Raw genomic sequence first — 22,023 nt, forward strand, 5'->3', positions numbered from 1 at the left:
ATGTTGACAATCAGAATAGTTACTGTTAGAGTTTGTATTGTTGATTGTCATTTATGCTTAGAAATATTTACTTATATATGCTTAGAGTTTTGTAATTAGTTGTAGATTGGTAGAGGTTTTGATCCTTGATAGTCTGCAAACTTTGTGTGTATTAGACAGCACTTTGGGAGCATGAGAGGTCATACCGTGTCTTATTATTTTATGGTAGGATTAACGTAGCTACGTCTGTTCTAGTCTAAGTGCTTTTCTGTTTAGATGAACTGCTGGACTTCCTCACCGGGGGGGGTCTAGTCTACCCTCTTCCTGACCAAGGATGTTTGACCCTTTGATCAGCAACACACACACACACACACACACACACACACACACACACACACACACACACACACACAGGCAAGGTACTCTTTGTTTGTATGTAGACGTCGGTATGTTAATGGACCTATGCATATTCATGTAACCTCAATAAAAGGACAGTGTTACGGGAGGACGGACGAGAGCTACTGGGGTCAAGCGAAGGAACGGCGTTTGTCTGGTTCTCTCCCGTGCACGAGTACCATGAAGAAGTTTGCCTACTTGTGTCTTGCTTGCAGTGTAATTATATTGTCTTCAACGTTCCAGCGGATGGGTTCAAGCTACAAACCTATCAGTTACTGTACTAGATCTAACCTGTTCATTTAGCAGTGTATAGTTACTGAATAGAGTAAAATAATGCAGCAATGATCTTATATTAACACAGTCTCACAATCAGAATACTGTATTAATCCCTAAGGAAATTGTGTAAATGTCTACTAGATTATGTAAAAGTCCTTACCGCATTTCCTTCCATTGTCAGCTCAGTGGTGATATTCCTGATGTCATCAGAGTTTTCTTGCAGTTGAGTCATTTACTTTAAAAAGGTCAGAGTAACTATTCTAACTGCGCTGATATGCCATGCTTGTTTAACCTCTGACTGCTAACCACTGCTCAGTACACAGAGTCCAACATACCACCAACACCACGAGCAACCACCTTTCCATAATGCCAAAGCAGACACAGTGTGACCTCCCAAATACCAAAGGCATGCTGTGAGAATTTCTGCTGATACATTTAGCGGTCTATTGGAACAGTCAATCTGTTCATTTCAATTAGAGATTATTTTACCAAATAAAATGTCTCATGTTAATGTTTATTGACCAATAAAGTCCATAGTACAGTGATCATATGACTATAGACCTCGTGAAGCTGCCAGTCAAAACCTTTAAGTTAGATAGTTTGCCTATAAAATGAAATTATAGGCATTATAAGTCTGAACCTCGAACCATGGAGTATGGTAATAACCATTCCTAATGTAATTGTAATTAATGAGAATATGCTGGAATCCATCTTAGTTTTATTTGAATCTGGTGCAATTTAAATCTTCATATTAATATACAGTGCTGATGGGATTTTTATGTTCTCAACAGTAATGTTTGAAAAGTGTTGACTCAGAATCTCCAATGCCAGATTGAATGAACAGTCATAATGTATTTCCAGTGACAACTGCAAAGTGATCGCTTTCATAGAGATGCGTAAGATGAGCCTCGAGCCTTTACCAGCGTTGTAATATGGATTTTTACCAACTATCCATGTAAGGGTTTCTATGTGCTCCAAACGTTTATCACCGAACAAAAAGGAGTGTCCCCTTTGAAATATTGGGTAGTGAGAAGAGCACAAGTTGAAGGCGGATAACTGATCAGAGACGACAAAAAACAAAAAGTGAGTACAACTTATGTTATTAGAAAAAATGTGTGTTAGTAATTTTAATGAGTGTCCCAAAAGAACTGCTAAACTAATATTTTAAACATGAGGTTTGACTGAAATTCTTATGCAGTGCTTTTGACAACCAAGCAAATTCGGCAAGACTTTTAGTACTATTTTATAACAATGGCACACCAAAAAGGTATTATTTGATAAGACCTATATTAGGACTGAAAGTGCAGTCTAGTTCTAGTAAATGAGTATCCTGTAAATTTACACCTATAATAATTTCCCAAACATAATTTAATAAAGAAAATCATCAAGACATTTTCAGTTGCTATAGAAGTCAAATAATACTGAAAACAGAAAAACAGAAGACAAAGATCCTGGAGATTTTATGACTAACTATATCAAAGTGATATCTTTCTGCAATGTTATCTTCTTGTGTGGTAGTACAACCTTTAATGCAATACAGTCAAAAAATCAATTTCTACAACAATTCTATGAAAAGGAGAAACATTAATTGACCTTTTGAGATCAGTCCAAACATTTAAGATCTCAACAATGAATGACATTTAACTGTGTGACTTTCCCATTTGGCTTCCCATGACTTACAAAAGACTGAACCTATAAACTAGGTCTGAACTACAGACACTGTGACACATCAAAGCTTAAGCTTTTTTTCTGGGTTGTAGATGAAGGTCAGATATGCTTTTTTTTTCTCACATTTTCAGTGTCTCTTTTATGGTCCTAAAAATAAAACACTGCATAAAAAAGCCTTATGGCCATAATCTTGATATAAGGTCCATTTTGTTCTAATTAAAAGCCTCTCAGCTCTATAGCCATTAAAATAATTACTTAACTAACTTAAAGATTAAAAATAACCTATACGAAACATATCTTTGGTTTACTATCCACTGTTATTTAAGGTTCCACTTTTCACTTAAGAAAAGTTCAGTGTACTGAACCTGAAGTTTATTTTTAAATTAGACTTAAAGAAGTGCAGTCATCTTCTTTTGATGCTATTATGACCTGGATGACTAAGAGCCTACATAGAGATTTCCCTAAGGAGTATTATAAAGCTAAAGAGCAGTTTTAAGCATTGATGGCATAAAAAAAAGATATACAGGTTACTTCATCGCCTTATCACTTTGATATAAACACACTGAGCTCTCTTCTATGTTTGGATCCTGAGCAGTTAAATTTTTGGCACAGCCACCTGACTCCACGGGCAGTTGGGTGGAGTGAGTCACTAGGTGGGATTTCACATTCCCCATTTACAGTGTCCCAGCATGTCTCCAACTGTCTGCACAAGTCACGCGTCAAGGAAGTCAAGGAATTCCCAGTTTAATGATACATGAGAAGATGCTTGAAGGCAGGATTTCTCAAACTCTAGTTGCCCATGGCTCTGTTTCTAGGTGCCCTTGATTCTTGCAACACTAGCAGCTACTAGAAAAGAATGGTTAAGTGAGACTCACTATAACTGACTGCAAAAGAAAAAAAAATATTAAGACTTCTCATAATTTTTGCTGCAGTAAAGAAATACTATATTTTTTTCTAGATGTTTCCTTTATGAAATGTATTTAATAATCTCAGCTAAAGAAACTACTTACCTGCAAAAAATAAATAGATAAACAAATAACTGATAAAAAAAACTTTGTTCAAGTTTCCTGCAAACTGCTGATTATGTAGATATAAGGGAAACATAATAAAATACATAAAGGGTGAATTTGGTCATATATGGACAATATGAAGTATGAGTACTGAAAACTGGACCTTTTTTATCATGTCAACATGCAGCAATTTTCTTTCATTATTATTCAAGGCTAAATTTGTATAAAATGCATAAAACATAATATCCACTCACCCATTACATCATTAGTTACATCTTGCTAGAACTGAGTTTGGCTCATGTTGACACGATAGCATCACAGAGTTGGTGCAAATCCATGCAAATCTCCTATTCCAGCACATCCTAAACCTGCTCTGCTGGACTGAGATATGGTGACTGTGGAAGCTATTTAAGTACAGTGAACTCATTGTCATGTTTAAGAAACCAGTTTGAAATAATTTAAGCTTTGTGACACGACACCTGGCTAGAAGTAGCTTCCAAAAGATGTGTACACAGTGGCCATAAATGGCTGGATTTGCTCAGTGACAATACTCAGCAAGGATGGGGTGTTTTTATACAATGTTCAATTGTTTGAAACACTCTGGCCATTCTCCTCTGACCTCTAGCATCAAAAGGCATTTTCACCTAGAAAACCGAAGGTCACTTTTCTCTTTTTTGAACCATTCTCTGTAAATAATTTCTGAAACACTCAGACCAGCGTGTCTGGTACCAACAATCGTGCCATATTCAAAGTCACTTCAGTCACCCTTTTTCCCCCCATTCTGATGCTTAGTTTGAACTTCACTTGGTTGTCTTGACCATTTCAACATACCTAAATGCACTGGCTTCCTGCTATGTGATTGGCTGATTAGATATTTCCATTAACAAGCAGTTGAACAGGTGTAACGAATGAAGTGTAATGAAGTGGCTGGTGAGTAGATGTAAGGCTTTTTAATACTAATAAAATCAGCTTTGATTATAATGACAGCATTAGTTAACAGTGACAGTCTTTCTTTGTACTTTAGCCACACAAGGATCGCACCTCTGATCTGATAATCAACAATCAAACATCGCCATGAGTTCAAAAACAAACCAGGACCCAAAAGCCTTTGGTAAGTATGAAAAATGTGATATTATATATTATATTATATATTTCTAGCTTCTATAAAAACAGCGACAGCTGCTGAGTCTAGCAAGTCTACCATGGGAAATAAAGGGATGGAGGTTTAGGTTCCTTTATTTGTACCCATAAGTAGGATTAACTATCATTCAGGATCAGACTTCTTAACTCTCATTGACTTGCTAATGTGAAACATCAAATACAAACTATGAACAGCTATTCCCTAATAAAACAGAGCCAGATGAGACTGAAATCATTAATGGGCCAGCTTTGTAGTATACCAGTGTTTCACAGTTGACAAGCTCACTGTTCTTACAACATTTTGTCGGCTGCACATCCATCTGACCTACATCACACCTTGGGTGATCAGCTAATTCAGTTTAGATCATTCATCAAGCCTGGAGATAATAAAACCCCAGATGGATTACTCAAGATAATTCTAAACTACAGACTGCAATAAATGTTTTCAAATATTACTGTTGTGCTGCAGTCGTTGCTGATTCTGCCTGTGGGTAGCTATAACAGAGAGCAGGCATTTCTGCTTCTATCCAGGATAAAAATGAACTGAGAAAACAAATGTTGCAAAAAAGGACTCGGAGCACACTTTCTCTCATGGCAACTGCAGGCAAATCTACTAAAAAACTGGAGAATCGTGTAAATGATGTCTATCGTTATTTTATGCATATATTTATCTCTTTTGATGTTTAACATGGTGTCATTCTTCATTGTCACCTGTATCTGAACTGAACTGACCATTTTTGTGTTCACTCCAATGCTATGCATTTACTGTTTAATGAAGAATTCCCTATGGTTATGACACATATTTAATTTTGGAAAAATTATATGAATAACAATTAGGATTAATAATTCTTTCTGCACTGCCGTACAGTCTGCTATTCTCACACTGAATAATTTGTGTGTGTGTGTGTGTGGGGGGGGGGGGTCCACTGCCCAGGGCCTATGGCTCTATAATAACCCGTTTACATCACAGCTGGACTCCTATCTAGCTCTAAAGACATTTTAGGGATTATTAAATCAAAAAGGATGCCTCATAAATGAGATATTTTAGTTTTCTTCTTCACAAGGAGGATAATCTGCAGAGTCTACAGTATTGAAACAAACTGACATACACGTTCACTGTGATTTTACTTGTAAAGATGAAAATAAAAAAAATAAATGAATGGACATTATAAAAAGTAAGCATATGGTTTAGCTGGGTTTACAGCAGGAATATCTACTTTATACAGTCAACAAATTCTTACCGAATGTGTTCCTGCCAAGGTTCCTGCTGCCAAAAATCCAAAAAATTCTTCATGTAGTAATTGCTATGCAGAAAAAAAGCAAAAATGCTCTCCTGCTAGATTATGTCTAAATCGATGCTTCAGTAACAAGGTCATAAGAATCGTGCTTGTGTCCAGATGATATAAGCATGTGCATCAACCCATTGACAGATTACACATACAGTTTGATGAATATTAAATAAATGCCCTCAAACTATGTTAAGGCCACAGAAAAAAAATAAGCAGAGTAGACAATCTCAAAGTGACTCACAGAAGGCATGACCAAAGAAGTTATCCCTGGATACTCCATGTCTGATCAGATTTGTTTTGGGTTTTTTTGTTTTGTTTTGTTTATTTCCTCCTCACTGAATAAATCTGAATATGATTGGTATCTCCATATTTAACTCTGGCATAGTTTGGTAACAAAAGTATGGTTTAATATGATATATTTAAAAAATATATTACAATGACGCTCAGACAGATTGGATTATATATGCTGAATTATGTTAATATAAATGTAGTAGTAAACACGTACTAAATGTACAAGCCCCAGAGTACTTAATGCAGCTGAGCTGAACACCATGCATTTATCTAAAACCAGCAATAAGTTAAATAAACTTAGTGCTCTATAACATGTCTATATGATTGGAATTTTGGATAAGAGCAAAAAAACAAACAGAAAACCCTGAAAAATATGCTATGTGTCTTTTTTGTTCTCACAAAGAACACAGTTAGTGTTTAATACAGTAACAGGTCCTAAAACTTAGTTTTGATCTACTGACTTTACAACTCTATAATGACTTCTTAAATAGACACACTTACAACTTGTCCAAGTCACTTTTTTGGTTAAAATAAAAATAAATAAAAATAAATGAAAAAGTATCATGCTGACAGGTTAAAACCATCTAATTTTAAAATCAAAGTCCTCCAAAAATCTATACATAAATTAAGCATTTAACCAAAAAAATACATTAAATTAATACATTAAATTAATTAAACAACAAAAAATGTGTAGAATTTAATCCAAACTTCAGCTTAGTCAATAGAGTTTAACATATTTCAAGATCTTGCCATGACCTAGCTGTAATGTTAAGAAAAGTAAGGAAATGGTGACCTCTTGTGAAATTCCAGTGTGAAACTGCAACTGTTCTAAATAATATATACTCTGCAGACACATGCATTTGTAACATCTATGTTTTTCTGTTGGTAGCGGGCTTCCTGTTCATGTTTACATTCATAGCATCAACCAGCTATGCTGTTAAACACTAAACCTTCCCTTGACAGTGGCTATCAAGAAAAGGTCCAGGGTTCCTGGGGTTATGATCACTCAGACTGTGGAGCAACTGCCACCAGGGAAATCGACCCCCGACTTTACCCGCAAACCAATTGCTGTGACTGTCCAAGAAGGTAGAAAAACAACCATAGCCAGTGAAACTGACAATAACCATAGAGCATAATTATTAACACCTGCATCACTGTCATGATTTGATTATTTCAGGTAAAAAAACCTTTTTCAAAGCTATGGTTAGTGGAGAGCCAGCACCAACTGTGACATGGGGGCGTAATAAAGGTGAAATAGATGACCCAGAAAAGTACAAGACTAGATATGATGAAAGAGCTCGAGAATACATTCTTGAGGTAAGAACAAAATAAAAGGATTGGGCTAATGATAATTTCCCAACTTTAATTTTTCAAGCTAAACATTTTTGAAGTCATGAAATTCTTTTTTGAATATTCATTAACAATTAAAACAACAGTTGTAACTAAGTGTACAATATGCATTTACTTTTAGATTGAGGTAAGCTTGTAGTAATTGTAGGTGTCACGGGCCTGCAGCTGCAGACTGTGTGGCGAGAGGATAAAGACCCAAACGTGGACACTTGAAAATATGAGTGGGTTTAAACAAAAGGGGAGCCTTTTATTTAGGCTGAATGAAAATACAAATAGAAGTCAAACGAAAACTTAACCAAGACTTAACTAATAAACTAAACTGAGCGAACTAAAGCTAAACACTAAACACAGGGATTACGGAAAATGAGACCTGGACATGGAAACCTGGAACATGGAGCATGAAATGCAGGCAACCTGACAGGGTACAAAGAAAAAACAGAGGGTGATTAAGGAGAGTGGAAACAGAAACATGGCTGGGAAAAATAGACATAACCACACAGGGGAAGCAACACTAAACACACTGAACACGGGACGAGAGACTGTCAAAATAAAATAGGAAACACACTAGGATGCAGACTGAGACACGCACTTGACACAGGAGGAAAGAACGCACATAGGAACAAGACGGACTGGGAAGATGAAGGGAGGAGACAACAAGAGGGAAACATGGAAGCGAGGAAGAGAGGGAGCGAGACCAAACACAGACACGACTGGAGAAACATACACAGAAGACATGACAGACTGATAATAAACTCGAACTTAAAACATCTTCATAATGCGATGGAAGAAATAAACGAGAGATAACCTCAAGCCTAAAATATCCTAATAAAGCAAAGGGTCATGAACCAAAAGGAAAACCCAAAAAGCTTGGTCATAGACCCCAAACCATGACATATGGTGTTAAAGCTCCATAACCAAGTTTAACTTTTTTTGGGAGATAGACTCAGATATTGATTCCACTGTTGTCAAATATTTACATATTTCACGTGAGAATCATTTTTTGTCAGATAATCAACATCAATCCAGACCAAGCAGACACTTACAAGTGCTTTGCCACCAATGAATACGGAAAAGCTGTCTGCACCACCACTCTCAATGTCATTGCAGGTGAGCTTTATAGTTAACAATAAAAACTGAGTTAAACAACTTTACAATATACCATGTCTGGTAATTAATGACTTCTTGTTCTATTGTGGTTTTCATGCATGTATGAAGCCGGCTTCAGGAAGAAGAGCCAGGGAGGTAAGAAAGCATACTTTAACATGAAGTGGTTTACTCTTTCTAATAGCGTCCAATCCACAAGTTTCTTTTTAGAATTACAGACTTTTAGCATATTTATTCTTTGCAAAATTTTACTTCTATAGCAAAGATTTGTTTCTTTTTTATTGCAAAATAGTAAAATTTAAACAAAAACTTGACAGAGCCTTATAAGAATCCTTCACAATTAGATTTGGAAAAAAATACCACAAAGTGAAAAAATTGTCCAGATGGCAGAATTTTATTTTAAATTTAAGTCAAAATGTCTTTCAGGAAGTCAGCAGGGACCACAGGATTTTAGATCAATGCTCAAGAAAACGTAAGTTCACATCAAAGTCAAATTATTCAAAATGTGTTCTGCGTGTTGTAATGGCCTCCAATGCCCTTTTTTAGTGTTGTTGTCACTAGGAAAAAGCAACTCCCACCACAGAAAGAGGGAGAAATTGATCCTAAACTCTGGGAACTGCTTATAAGTGCACCAAAGAAAGATTATGAAAAAATCTGCTTTGAATTTGGGGTTACTGACTTTCGGTGGATGTTGAAGAGATTGAACCAGATGAAGAAGGAAAGGGCAGACGAACAGGCAAAGGTACTGTATAAATTAACAGTTACACATGAATTCTGGATTTTGTATCCTGAACCAACGTTACTGAGTTTAACCAAGGAAGAAGGTTGACTTGCATCTTGAGCTTTACTTTAAACCCTGGTAGTTCATCCTGCTAAAGTCTGCTTGGTTATTTTAAATGTTTCTGATTTAATTCCTTCCTTCCATTTTTTCAAAACGTGATTATTTAAGCAGTAAAGTTTAAAACAACACTTGCAGACACATACATTAGATAAAACTTGTTATCTTTCCTTTATAGGTTGTAGAGCAGCTGGAAAATGTGAAACAAATTGAAGTGAAACCAAACGGAAAAGCTGAATTTGGATTTGACATGCAGCTATGGGATCCCAATAGTGCAGTTAACTTATACAAGGTGAATTTAAAAGCATTCTAAAACAGCAAAAAATAATAATAATTTTTAATTAAACTTGCTAAATAATAATTTAATAATGAAAATAAATACATAAATAATAATGTTACTACTTCTGTCTCAAAAGGATGGCGTAATGGTTCCTTATGCAGATGATGAAAATTCAAAACATAGCCTTAGGAAAAAAGGAACAAATTATATATTTAGCATTAAAGACCCTCAGCCAGAAGATGCTGGATTTTACCAGGTTGATGTCGAAGAGGCAAATGTTCTTACAACTGACTTCAGAGGCAAGTAAAACTACTCTTAAAGTTTATAAAACAAATCAAGTACATTTATATTTTGGAAATGAGATCATCTTGGGTTTCAAAATCTACCTTTTTTCCTCTCTTAGTGCCTGCAGTGGAGTTTGTAGACAAGATTAAGGATGCTAAGGCTGTTGAAAGTGAGGACGCTGTATTTCAGTGCGTCTTGTCAACACCACTCAACAGAATTACTTGGTCAAGAGAAGACTCCTCACTTGAACATGGGGACAAATATGAGATCACTGTCTCAGAGGACAAACTAACTCACACATTAAGAGTAAAAGATTGTGAAATTGCAGATAAGGGAGCATATTATGCCATTGCTGGTATTGCTTCCAGCAGGGCCTCTCTCATGGTGGAAGGTGGGACATTTTTCTTTTTTGTACTCACAAAGTACAATAATAAATAAAAATGCAAATGGTGTAATACAAAGACAAATAGTCTTGACTGTTTGATAGTCATGATATTATTGAACCTGTTTTGCTCATCATTTATATTTTAGTCAAACCTTTTGACTGAAATAACTGTTCTCTCTATGTGTGTCAACTATAACTCAGAGGATCCACATGGTCGGAAAGGTCGCAAGGGAACCAAAACCATTGGACATGATAACCTGTCTAACCAAGGCTTGGACAAGGCAAAGATTTCAAAAGAGAAAGATGACTTGGAGGCAGTCAATCGAGCACTTGCTGAAAAGAAAGCTGCAAACACACTCGGAGATGCGAAAGATGGGGGTGATGGAAGAGATGGTTTAGGGGCTGGGGATGGTTCCAGTGGTAAAATTGGCGATGGTTCTAGTGACAGGGATGGTGATGGAACTGATGGAGATGATAAGAACCACTTAAGAAGCGAAGAAGATGATAAAGATACAAAAGATGATGCGAGTAAGAAGAAGCAATCACGAACTGGGCCTTTGGTTCCTGACACTGCCTTAGGTAAAACTCCATACAACATGGTTTAAAGACTGAATAATGTATGCTCAGATTACAGATTATTATAATGTCAAAGATTTAGCTCAGCTATTCTCAAGGGTTAGTATCTGCAAATACTTGTAACTTGGCAATATCAGCCCATTTTCAATCAGTGTTTCAGGATGACTCCACTAAAGGTTCGATCAGATATAATGTTTGAGGCTTAAGTATCATTTCTATTCCAGAGGGAGAAAATGGACAAAAGTGAATGTGGTTCAATTTTTAGTGAAAGATAATCATCATACATATTTCCCAATCCCATCTGCTGTCCACAAGAAAGTGCATACTGTAATGATAAGGATTTTTAAATTAAATTGTGCGCTTATGTGCTTTCAGTTTTATCTCTATTGTAATTTGCTACTGATGTGTCATTTTAAAAATAATCAAATCAATAATTTGTTATATAACGTGATTATTTTTTACATTTTCACATGTAGATCGAGGTGTTCAATTTGTCAGTGGGCTATCAGATACGAATGCCAATATTGGAGAACGGGTGGAGATGTCTTGCAAACTAAGCAGTGAGACGTCAGAGGGGCACTGGTACAAAAATGGTAAACTGGTAAGTCAAAGGAGTAAAACAGGAGTGTAACAAATTGCCACAATTCACTGTATATGGAAATTACTATAACTACGACTTCGTTGTTTTTCTACAAATAACTAACATTTTATATAGTTAATCACTTTTTTACTGTTTATTTACTTATTTGTCTAGCTAACAAATGAAGATGGGGTAACAATTATCAAAGATGGAGCCTTTCACAGGCTGATAGTTGATTGCTGTAAAAAAGATGATGCAGCTGTGTACCGCTTTGAAGCTGAAGGACGTAAATCAGAAGCAACACTTAGTATTCAAGGTCAGAATAAAATGAGTAACATGGCTGTAGCACGGCAAAACATATCAAATAATTAGTGCTGTCAGTGTCAATCTCGTTAAAATGACGTTAACACCATAACCACATTAACACGGCAAATCTCTGTTAGTGAGTTACCGCGGATCGCCCCGTGTGTGGGGCTGCACAGTGTCAACGCGGTTATGGCGTTGACGACATTTTAACAAGATTAACACTGACAGCACTACAAATAATATAATAACACTTTTAAAAAAAAAGTTCTCAATGTTTAAATAAAACACTTTTTCCCGTCTCTCCTATACTAAAGATCCACCAAAAATGGACCCTGATGCACTAGGAAATTTCACAAAGCCAGTCATTATAAAGGCAGGCGAAAATGCTGAATGGAAGCTGCCATTCTCAGGCCAAGCACCAATGACTATACAGTGGTACAAGAATGACGATGAGCTGCTGCCAGCCCTCAATGTGAAGATTGAAACGTCTGATTCTGAGAGTCAACTACGCCTTATTAAGTGTCAAAGAAAAGACAGTGGAGAGGTGAAAATCAAAATAAAAAATGAATTCGGTACAACAGAGGCAATATCCAAACTTATTGTACTGGGTGAGTTTTCCTCAGATATAATTTGGCAGTTTCTGTGATAACAGCCGAGGACATGTTAGACATAAACAGGCTGTGGAAAAATAACATTTTCTACTTGAGCGTGCAAGTGGTATACTGGCAAATGTTTCACAAAAAAAGCCCTATGAATAAATAAACAAAGGCTTTTATCGCCACTGAAATGATAATGCTTTTAATTTTCCGGAGATGAATACAGCAATTAGAGGAGTATGTTTAGGAAATTATGACTTTGTAATAGCAAAAATTACAGACATTAGCTTAATTGTTACATATTATCTGGCATAATGACCTGTTCTAAGTTGGTTCTCTATTATATTTACAGTTTGTTTGCTTATGTTGTGCTTTATTTACTTTATAAATTAAGTAAATAAAGCACAAATTATATTGTTCGTAGTGGTGTGAATAGTGAATAATTTAGTTGGTAGCTGGTTTGAGGCCCATCCCCATGCAAGAATGGAGATATTGCTTTAAGAGCAGAGCCTGTCTACAGAGAAACCTGTGCAATTATTCACTACAGTCTAATTACCATAATGCATGAATTCCAGCATGGCCAACAGAAGTGTACTGGATTGAGGCTTTCAACATGAAAATATCCATTTATTACCTTAAAAGACAGTCATAGAAATAAATCCCTGCTTGTAAAATGACCGTGCGTCAAATAAAGGCCTTAAGCAACTTAAGTACATTTTAAAAAAATGCCCTGGTTGCTAGTTGAACAAAAACGGTATGGCAAAATGTAGAATGTGCAAAGATAAATGCCTCTGACGCATTTCTTGTCATGTTGTCAACAGACAAACCAACCCCTCCACAAGGGCCTGTGGACATTATGGAAAGTGCTGTGACATCTGTTGAATTCAAATGGAAACCACCAAAAGACAATGGCGGATGTCCGATCGCAAACTACATCATAGAGCGACAACAAGTAGGCCGAAATAAATGGACAAGTCTTGGTGAGATACCCGGCAACAGCCCAAGTTTCAAAGATTCAGATGTGGACCCTGGAAGGAGATACTGCTACCGGATTAGAGCAAAGACTGCAGAAGGTATCAGTGACTACCTGCAGACAGAGGACATACCAGCTGGTGTATTACGTAAGTTTTCAGTTAATGCCTTCTTCTTCATTACTTTTTCTTTGTTCAGTTTAGAAGGAAGTATTACAAGGCATGTCTTTTTAGTATCCAGGTGGAAACACTTTGTTTATTGCAGTAAAACCCTGACTAGCCGCTAATAAAATGTTTTGGGAGAAGTTAAAAGAAATCCATAAAGAATATATACAAAGCTATGTTAAATATATTAAAAACACTGTCTCTGAATTTATGTGTCTAATAAATACCCTTCCATTTACACATTCTTTAGTTTTCAGCCACCTGCTAATTATGGATGACGGAAATAATGGTAAATGGCCTGCATTTGTATAGCGCTTTTCTAGTCCCTAAGGACCCCAAAGCGCTTCACACTACATTCAGTCATTCACACACACATTCACGATGGCAAGCTACATTATAGCCACAGCTGCCCTGGGGCGCACTGACAGAGGCGAGGCTGCCGGACACTGGCGCCACCGGGCCCCCTGACCACCACCAGTAGGCAAACACGGGGTTAGTATCTTGCCCAAGGATATTTGGCATGCAGCCAGGAGGCAGCCTGGGATCGAACCACCGACCTTCTGATTAGTGGCTGACCTGCTCTGCCACCTAAGCTACAGCCACCTAATAAAAGTAATGTTGAGAAACATGGCATGGCAACATTGATTAATTAACTCACTTTCACTTTTCTGTGTCATATATCCCCCGCAGGTTATCCTGGACCACCAGCTGTACCCAAAGTGGTCAGTGCCTTTAAAGACTGCATTAATCTGGCATGGAGTCCTCCATGTGACACTGGAGGAACCAAAATAGTGGGATACAATTTGGAAAAGAACAAGAAAGGCACCAATTACTGGAGCCTTGTAAATCAAAAGGGGCCAATTACAGGTATACAACTTAAATGCTGAGGTGCAGGACATTTAGCTCAAGAGTAAAAATAAATGCTTGTGATGTACCTGTACACATCAGTGCAGATTTGTATTGATATAATTGCTCCTTCTGTTGTCTATAGATACAAAGTATGCAGTTAAAGACGTATTTGAAGGAGCAGCATATGAATTTCGAGTGTCAGCTATCAACCTGTCTGGTGCTGGAGATCCCAGCATTCCATGTGACACAGTTATTGCAAGAGATCCAATGAGTAAGTTAATCACACAGACTTATGTTTTACTGTATTTGGGGGGATTTTTCAGTCATGAAAGTCATTCTTTAAAGTAAATATAATTCTCTCTGTCGTGTAATATAAAAGCTTCATTCTCACCTTACTGTTATTGCAGAACCCCCAGGCAAAGTCACAGACCTTAAATTAACATCTTCCAATTACATGACATTTTCGCTGGCTTGGACTAAACCTAAGGAAGTGCAAGGGGTAGAAGATGAAGCCCAAGGGTATTATGTGGAGATCAGACCAATAGAGAGCCTTGAATGGACCCGCTGTAATACCACCCCAATTACTCTAACATCCTACACTGTGCTTGGCCTTAAGGCAATGGCCACATACTGGGTGAGAGTAATTGCCACCAATTATGGAGGTGATGGAGAACCTCAGAGCTTTGATAATTATATCATTGCTATGCCTCCTCCTGGTAAGAAATGCAGTTTTTATAGTTTGGTTATTGGTTATTTCTAAAATGAGATATATTTATATTTATTTTTCACAAAATGCCAAAGAAAATATGCAGTTTTTCTTCTAATACAACACACCTACAGAGAGGAACAATTGTCTCGAAAAAGCTTACAGCTGTCAAAAAATAATGTTTGTGTGCTATACACCCATTTAATATCTGTAGATATACGAGACGGCGGGTGAGAATTGTTGTGACAAGACAGGTTATGACTGAAAACACATCTGATAGGATTATAAAGCCCAGCATGGACAAAAAAACTGCACTTCAAATGCATCATATCACCAAGCATAGCAATTTAAATCTGTAGTTCAAACTCAAAGAAGAATTGTAAAAGAAAAACTAATGAGTGCATTTAACATCTTATTAATTGTTAGTTTTATTCTCACTACTAGTACAGGTTTTCTGTGTAGCTGAATTATGACTAAAAAAAGGGAGGTCTAACAATGGAATTAAGGTTAATTATACCCTTTTTGTCAACTATACACAGAGCACGTCCTCATAATACAGTAGAGAGATTCAAAATATAGAACTCCCTCAGCAGCTTTATGAATTACAAATTTAATTGTATTGTATTCTAAATCTATCCCTCACAGTCAAACCAAGGTTTAAAGACCGCAACATGAAGACCTTTGTGGTGGTGAAATCTGGAAACACTGTTCGCCTCAACATCAACTTTGAGGTATTATTCCACAGGCTTTTACTCTGTTCACTGTGTGAGAATCTAATCAATGCTGTTAGTTAATATAGCAATATATTAATTTGACTCCTATGCTGTCATCTACAGGCGTCTCCCATGCCTGAAATATTTTGGTTAAAAGATGGTATTCCAGTACCAAAGCATGTAACCATTACCAACTCTGATAAAGGATCTCAACTCTTAATTCCTACATCTGAGAGGACGGACACTGGCATTTATACCATTACTGTCAAGAACATGGTTGGCCAGGAAAGCTTCAATGTTGAAATCAGAGTTACAGGTAACTGTCCAAGAGCCATAGCAATGGTTTGTCATTGTTAGGCTAAATAAGACCATATATTGTAGCCAAATTAGAGTAAAACTATGAAATCTACTTATCCTGTAAGTTGGCTGGATACAGTTGCATGGTAATTGCGGTACAGAATAATAACTTAATTTGGTGACTTGGATTCTATTTGTATTCATACTACCACGGAAACATATGTTTTAGCAAATACAATGTGATTAAAGTAGGAACAGAATACATGTATTTATAACTTAATGTACCACATAGGTTGTACTACTTTAAGATCACATTAAAGGTATGCAACACTGTAGATAAGGGAATGCTTAAAGCCATAATCCTGTGACTGTAACAAAATACTCCAGTCCAATTTTCTCTCTGCCTTTTACTTTGCCTATTTCAAGAAATCCCTTTTTCTCCAAGCTACGCTTATTGCTGCAGCTAGCTGTACCTGTGTTAGGAGTTTTACTTGAATGAAAATCTTTCTAATTCAAAGCGTATCCGGCAGAAGCTGTACAAAAATCTATTTCCTGTCCAAACCATCAAGGGTACAATTTAGACTGAAAATCAGTAACCTAGCCCTGCTATATCAGTAAACAGTATTTTAAAATCTCTAAATTTTTCTCCAGATGATCCTAAACCTCCAGGTCCAGTGGAGCTGGAACAGAATATCCCAGGAACAGTGACACTGTCCTGGACTCCCTCTCCAGATGAAAAAAGGGATGACAGGCTGCACTACATGGTATCAAAGAGGGACTCCTTCAAACGGACTTGGAGAACAGTGGCAGACAACCTCTTTAACAACAAATTCACAGTTGTCAACATTTTACCTGGACGGCAGTATCACTTCAGGGTGTTTGCTAAAAATGACATGGGCCTTTCTCCACATTCCGAGTCCCCTGCATTTGAAACCAAAAAGGAAAAAGGTGTTTCAAGTTTTATCATGAAAACAATACAAAACTTGCAATCATTTTGCAAACTGTCAAACTAAATCACTGTTCCTAAGCTAAGCTAGGTTCTCAAGAAAGTGATGATTTCTTTAAACAGTAAACTATTAGATTTCCCTGACGTTCATTCATTGTTAGACTGGGGTTTGAGCCACAAATGTATAAAAATATTAATCAGATTGTCAATTAAGAAACTAAATAAGCCCTTTTCTGTATTCAATACAAAATAGCAAAGAAAGAAACAGGGGTCTCTGAGTGAGCGAGAATAAAATATGCACAGGCAGCCAATAACAGACGGCAAAACTGACAGTAAGAAAGTGCATGATAGCTATAAATATGGACTCATCTGTGAGCTTAAATGTGTCTGCTCATTACCCATGGTTATTAAAGATAAATGCATAACACACTTTTATCACAACCTTTACTTCAATCTAAGAAATCAGATTTGAAATCAACATAATGTTTAAATTTCACTAATTAATACTAACCATCCCTTATCATAAGTGTCCCAGTCTCCCCTACTTAATTATTATTTTTGTTAAAATATAATTACTTTTTGTAATTCTTTGTTTCAGAAAAGTTCCAAGTAAACAGGCCAGAGATAAAACACCGGATCTTCGATTCTCCTCCCTCATTTATTGTTCCCCTGAAGAGGCGTACAGCCCCACAAGGTTATGAATGCTACATGAGCTGTGCCATTAAGGGTGATCCAGCTCCACGTGTTACGTGGTACTGGAACAATATCAGCCTCAACACAAACACCAACTACCACATCACAAATGTATGTGGAGTCTGCTCCTTGCTTATATTGAGAGTGGGACCCAAAGACAACGGGGAATACAAAGTTGCCATACAGAACAAACTGGGCACTGCGGAGTCATCAATGATGCTGAATGTCAGAGGTATTCACAAGGTTTAACAATCATAAAGTTTTTACTAATTTGATTGTCTGTTGTAACATTTGAGTTTGCAGTATGTAGATTAAATAACCTTAGAGCAATATTGCTTTTTTTTGCAGAGTGAAGACAAGCCACAGCTCCTGGGAAGAAGCTGAACAAACACCTATGTGGAAATAATATAACCAATAAATAAAATGTAATGGAAAATGTGGTCATTTTTGTTTAAATGGTGGATGTTGCAAAAATAGTTTAAAAATTGCTCTTTTTTAAAATTCTGGAAAGGGATCCAAAGCATTTTGAAAGAAAGACAGTTTGAACATTTCAACACAAATGTGAAGTGCCATTGCTAGTATCTTAAGATTACATTTATTTATTTTCCACAAATCACAAAATATCCAGGTTAACTGTGTACTGCAACTAGTATGAATTATGATGAAACAGCTCTCTCTTGAGGTGAATGTGCAGTGTGACACCTGAATGCTACAATAACAGAGTTAAAGACAGTCACATCAGATGGCAGAGAGATGGAAAATTTCCAGGTACAGAAAACATAAAAGACTGCATTTCCATCTTACTTCATATGTTTAAAATCAAAAGGCTTTAGTATTAATATATTAGTGTTTGAACTGCAGCAAAATGTTACAAGTCAAGCTCTTTCCTCTTTTATTGACCATGTAATGTGTAGTTTCAAACATTCCTCAAAATCATATTTTGTAGTAATTTAGTGGTAATGAAGCCATTTAGGCTTATGATTTATCAGTAGATCTATGTTTAAAAATAGAAAAGATATCAGGGAAAACATATGTTGCTGTAGCTCAGGAGGTAGAGCAGGTCATCTACTAATTGGAAGGTTGGTGGCATGCCAGATATCCTTGAGCAAGATCCTAATTCCAAGTTGATCTCTGATGCATCCATTGGAGTATGAATGTGTGTGAAGGTTAGAAAGAAAGCACTCAAGTAGAAAAAGCATAGGAAAAAAGTGTCTGTGTGAATGAGGCAAGTTGTATAATGCACTTTGAGTGCTCCAGCAGAGTAAAAAAGTGCTATGAAGTGAATTTAGTTCACAGAAGACACCCAACTCTGGTTAACTCCCTTTGCTGTTTCTACTGTGAAGTAAAAATCATACCGGCCGCAACAAGAAGCAGCTTCCTCCTGTTGGAGAAACTAGTGTGGTGAATGCTAGTGTTGGTCCTTTGTACCTTTACAGTCAGGCCTCTGAGAAGAGGGATGTATATGTAACATCAGCACAATCTTAAGAAACTGTCTTTACAACAGCAATACCTCCAGCAGGTGACGGAGATCACAGAAGCACAAATTATCTAACTTTATCACCTCTAATCAACCGGACTCTTAATTAATATTAAGTACTTCTATAGTTACTTATTTCATTCCTTCCTTCCTTCGGAAGTTGCATTAAAACACACACACACACACACACACGTCATATATACATGAGTTTAAAAACAAGGCACCAAGATATAAATAAAATAATGGAAGCATTGCAGTTTCACTTCATAGATAAACGTGTAACTGTTACGGCCCTAGCAAACTTGTTATGTGTTTTAGTGTGTCCCGTTTTCCTTCTCGCCTGACTTCGGCCGCCATCCAGTTCCCCCGAGTGGCCAGTGCACAGCTGGGTTCACTCAGCAATTAGCCACCCAACAGTAAAAGTTGTTGAAGAGCTGCTCACTGAGCAGCTTCAATGCTGTGGTGTGCTTGGGCGTCTGAATCAGAACGCCAAGCCTGTAGAGGCCTAAGCTGCAGTGTTGCCAACTCCCCAGTAAGGAAAATCGCTATTGGTTGTCCTAAAAGTCGCTAAATGACGTCATCGCCTATTTTGCATAATTGATCATGCTAATCTAATTGCACCTATGTTGTTGGAGAGAGAAATAACATCGTGGAAGAGACATAAAGTGAGTAAAAAACGTCCTAAATGCATTTAGAGTTTATTTAGAACTACAAATTAAATTTATTTTAGCAATTATTGTTTTTTTTAATGTTACAATTCCAACCCTGCTCCTTTACCCGGGCTTGGACCGGCAAAAGTGACCCGAAAAAGGCACTCTGGTGGAGTTACTTTGTGTGTGTGTGTGTGTTTGTGTGTGTTTGTTTGTTTATAAGTAGTTTTAAACCTTGTGATCCACAAAACAGCATAAGAGTAAAAGAAGAACTGATTGCGTTACAGCACCCGCTGCTTGTCGAGAGTAAAAGCGATGCGCGCTTTCACGTATTTTTTTAGCGACTTTCTTTAGAAAAAAAAGTCGCTAAGGGGTCTGAAAACTCACTAAATATAGCGACAAAGTCGCTAAATTGGCAACACTGCTAAGCTGAGGTGTGTCTTGACAGTATTTGGGTCTTCAAGCTACTAGACGGTAGCTAGAGCCTGTTTACAGGAGCAGTGTTTTTCTTTGCTTTGCAGTGTCCGTTCTTTTCAGCACATTTTAGTTTGTTGATACCTAATGACGGTTTGATGAAGCCCTGTGAATGTGTCCAATCTTGATGTTTCCATGTGCTTTTTATAATGTCTTTACTTATATTACTAAATAGACTTTAGTGAACAGGATTTACAAAGGGGTTATATTTCTGCTATCCTCTTGGTCCGATTTCTCTTTTAAAAAAAATAAATTTTTAATGTCAATTAGACTTTTTAACTGGATAAATAAAGGATACATAAATGTCAGGTTCCCATATTGTGGGTTCTACCTTATGACAAGAATGTCATGTTTGTGGCTCAAGATGACTTGATATCATTCGTGAGGGATGCATTTAACATATGTTTCACATATTATAGGCCAACAAGTCAGTTATAGCAATTTAAAAACGGGAAATCACTTTACACAGTTCTCTCAGTGTCAAGTTCTTTTGTGAAAGGTACTGTTTTCTGCCAGCAGGTGGTGCCTGGTTACTGCCATATGATGATGAAGCATACTGAATAAAGGGGATATGGAGAAAACAAAACCTTTGTAACTAGTGGATATGTGCCGTTAATCTTTATTTATTCTTTTATTTTTGTAGCCAATTTACAAGTTACTGTTAAATGTAACCTCAGATACCTCAGATTTCTCATGTTAAGTGGACTACTGTCATCTTTCCTTGGTCTTTGAACTGAAACTGATTAAAAGGCCACAGCAAGCCCTTTTTAAGTGAGTGACTGACTCCTACATTGTTAGGATGTTGCACTTTATGTAAACTGTACTGTCTCGCTGTTGTCCAACATGAAATAAATAGAATAATCCAGAATTCTTCTTTAGTTGCAGTTACATCATGTACGATGTGCTCCCATCAGCATTCCTGTAAAAATTTAAATTTGTAGAATTATTAGATTTTTAATGTGATTAGAGTACATGGAGATGATGTGTACACTGAGGCTGAAAAAAGAAATAAAACCAAGCCCTAGTTTGGTATGACTAAGATTCCTAAAACTTTCACCTCTCATAATGCTAAGAAATTACTCAGAATCAGATATTTTTGCTAAAAAAAAAAAAGTGTGTCTTTACCACTGGCACAAATTTACAGCAGTGCATTATTTGGTAATAACTTGCAGAAAATGTACCCTTTTTAGATAAATGAATGCCAAAAAACTGCCTTTGAGCTGGTTACACTGCATTGCAACTAATGTAACCACAGACACATGCAACTTGGAGCTCGGTCAAAAGATTAACCTTTAACGACAGAATATACTGTAAGACATAGTATACACATGTCTCCATGGCCAAGCACCCTATATGTTTTTATTATTACTTTTCCTTCCTTTACTACTGTACATTCAGATGTGTCTTCCGCTAGTTATTTAAACTGGTAGGTTTTCATTTATTTATTTATTTTAATGTAAAAACCTTGGTTCCCTTTTGCTTAAAGGACTCTATAGTAAATCACATTTTAATTCACAAGGAAAAAAATACTTCTTTGCCTTGAAATAAGTTTACTTCCCTTTGCATTACATACAACATCACATTTACAGAATTTACATTGCATCAAAGTTACACCATAATATACAAAACAAGCTTTTCTTTAAAAAAGAGAATAATGTATATTCATTTTAAAATACTATTAATTTGACTTTTTATTGTATTTGTAATTTTTACTCTGGTTTGTTAATTCCTTT

General features: G+C 36.6%; 1 protein-coding gene across 1 annotated transcript; it reads left to right on the plus strand.

Moving 5' to 3' along the window:
• The first annotated feature begins 1,685 nt into the window (after positions 1-1,685).
• Positions 1,686-18,119, plus strand: LOC146710167 (immunoglobulin-like and fibronectin type III domain-containing protein 1). The gene is made up of 24 exons (XM_085457474.1): positions 1,686-1,734; positions 4,354-4,440; positions 7,013-7,135; positions 7,227-7,366; positions 8,407-8,506; positions 8,615-8,641; positions 8,930-8,975; positions 9,050-9,245; positions 9,520-9,633; positions 9,758-9,920; positions 10,025-10,297; positions 10,493-10,870; positions 11,344-11,468; positions 11,622-11,763; positions 12,068-12,361; positions 13,171-13,470; positions 14,176-14,352; positions 14,477-14,605; positions 14,742-15,050; positions 15,686-15,771; positions 15,877-16,069; positions 16,702-16,998; positions 17,595-17,921; positions 18,038-18,119. Exons 2-24 carry the CDS (start codon positions 4,404-4,406, stop codon positions 18,040-18,042), a joined length of 3,981 nt encoding a protein of 1,326 aa, XP_085313600.1. The 5' UTR covers positions 1,686-1,734; positions 4,354-4,403; the 3' UTR covers positions 18,043-18,119.
• Positions 18,120-22,023: the final 3,904 nt, after the last annotated feature.

Source organism: Copadichromis virginalis, linkage group LG5 (genome assembly GCF_057382275.1).
Source record: "Copadichromis virginalis isolate Kocher_CV1m ecotype Utaka linkage group LG5, C_Virginalis_male_GT1.1, whole genome shotgun sequence".
NCBI classification, from domain to species: domain Eukaryota; kingdom Metazoa; phylum Chordata; class Actinopteri; order Cichliformes; family Cichlidae; genus Copadichromis; species Copadichromis virginalis.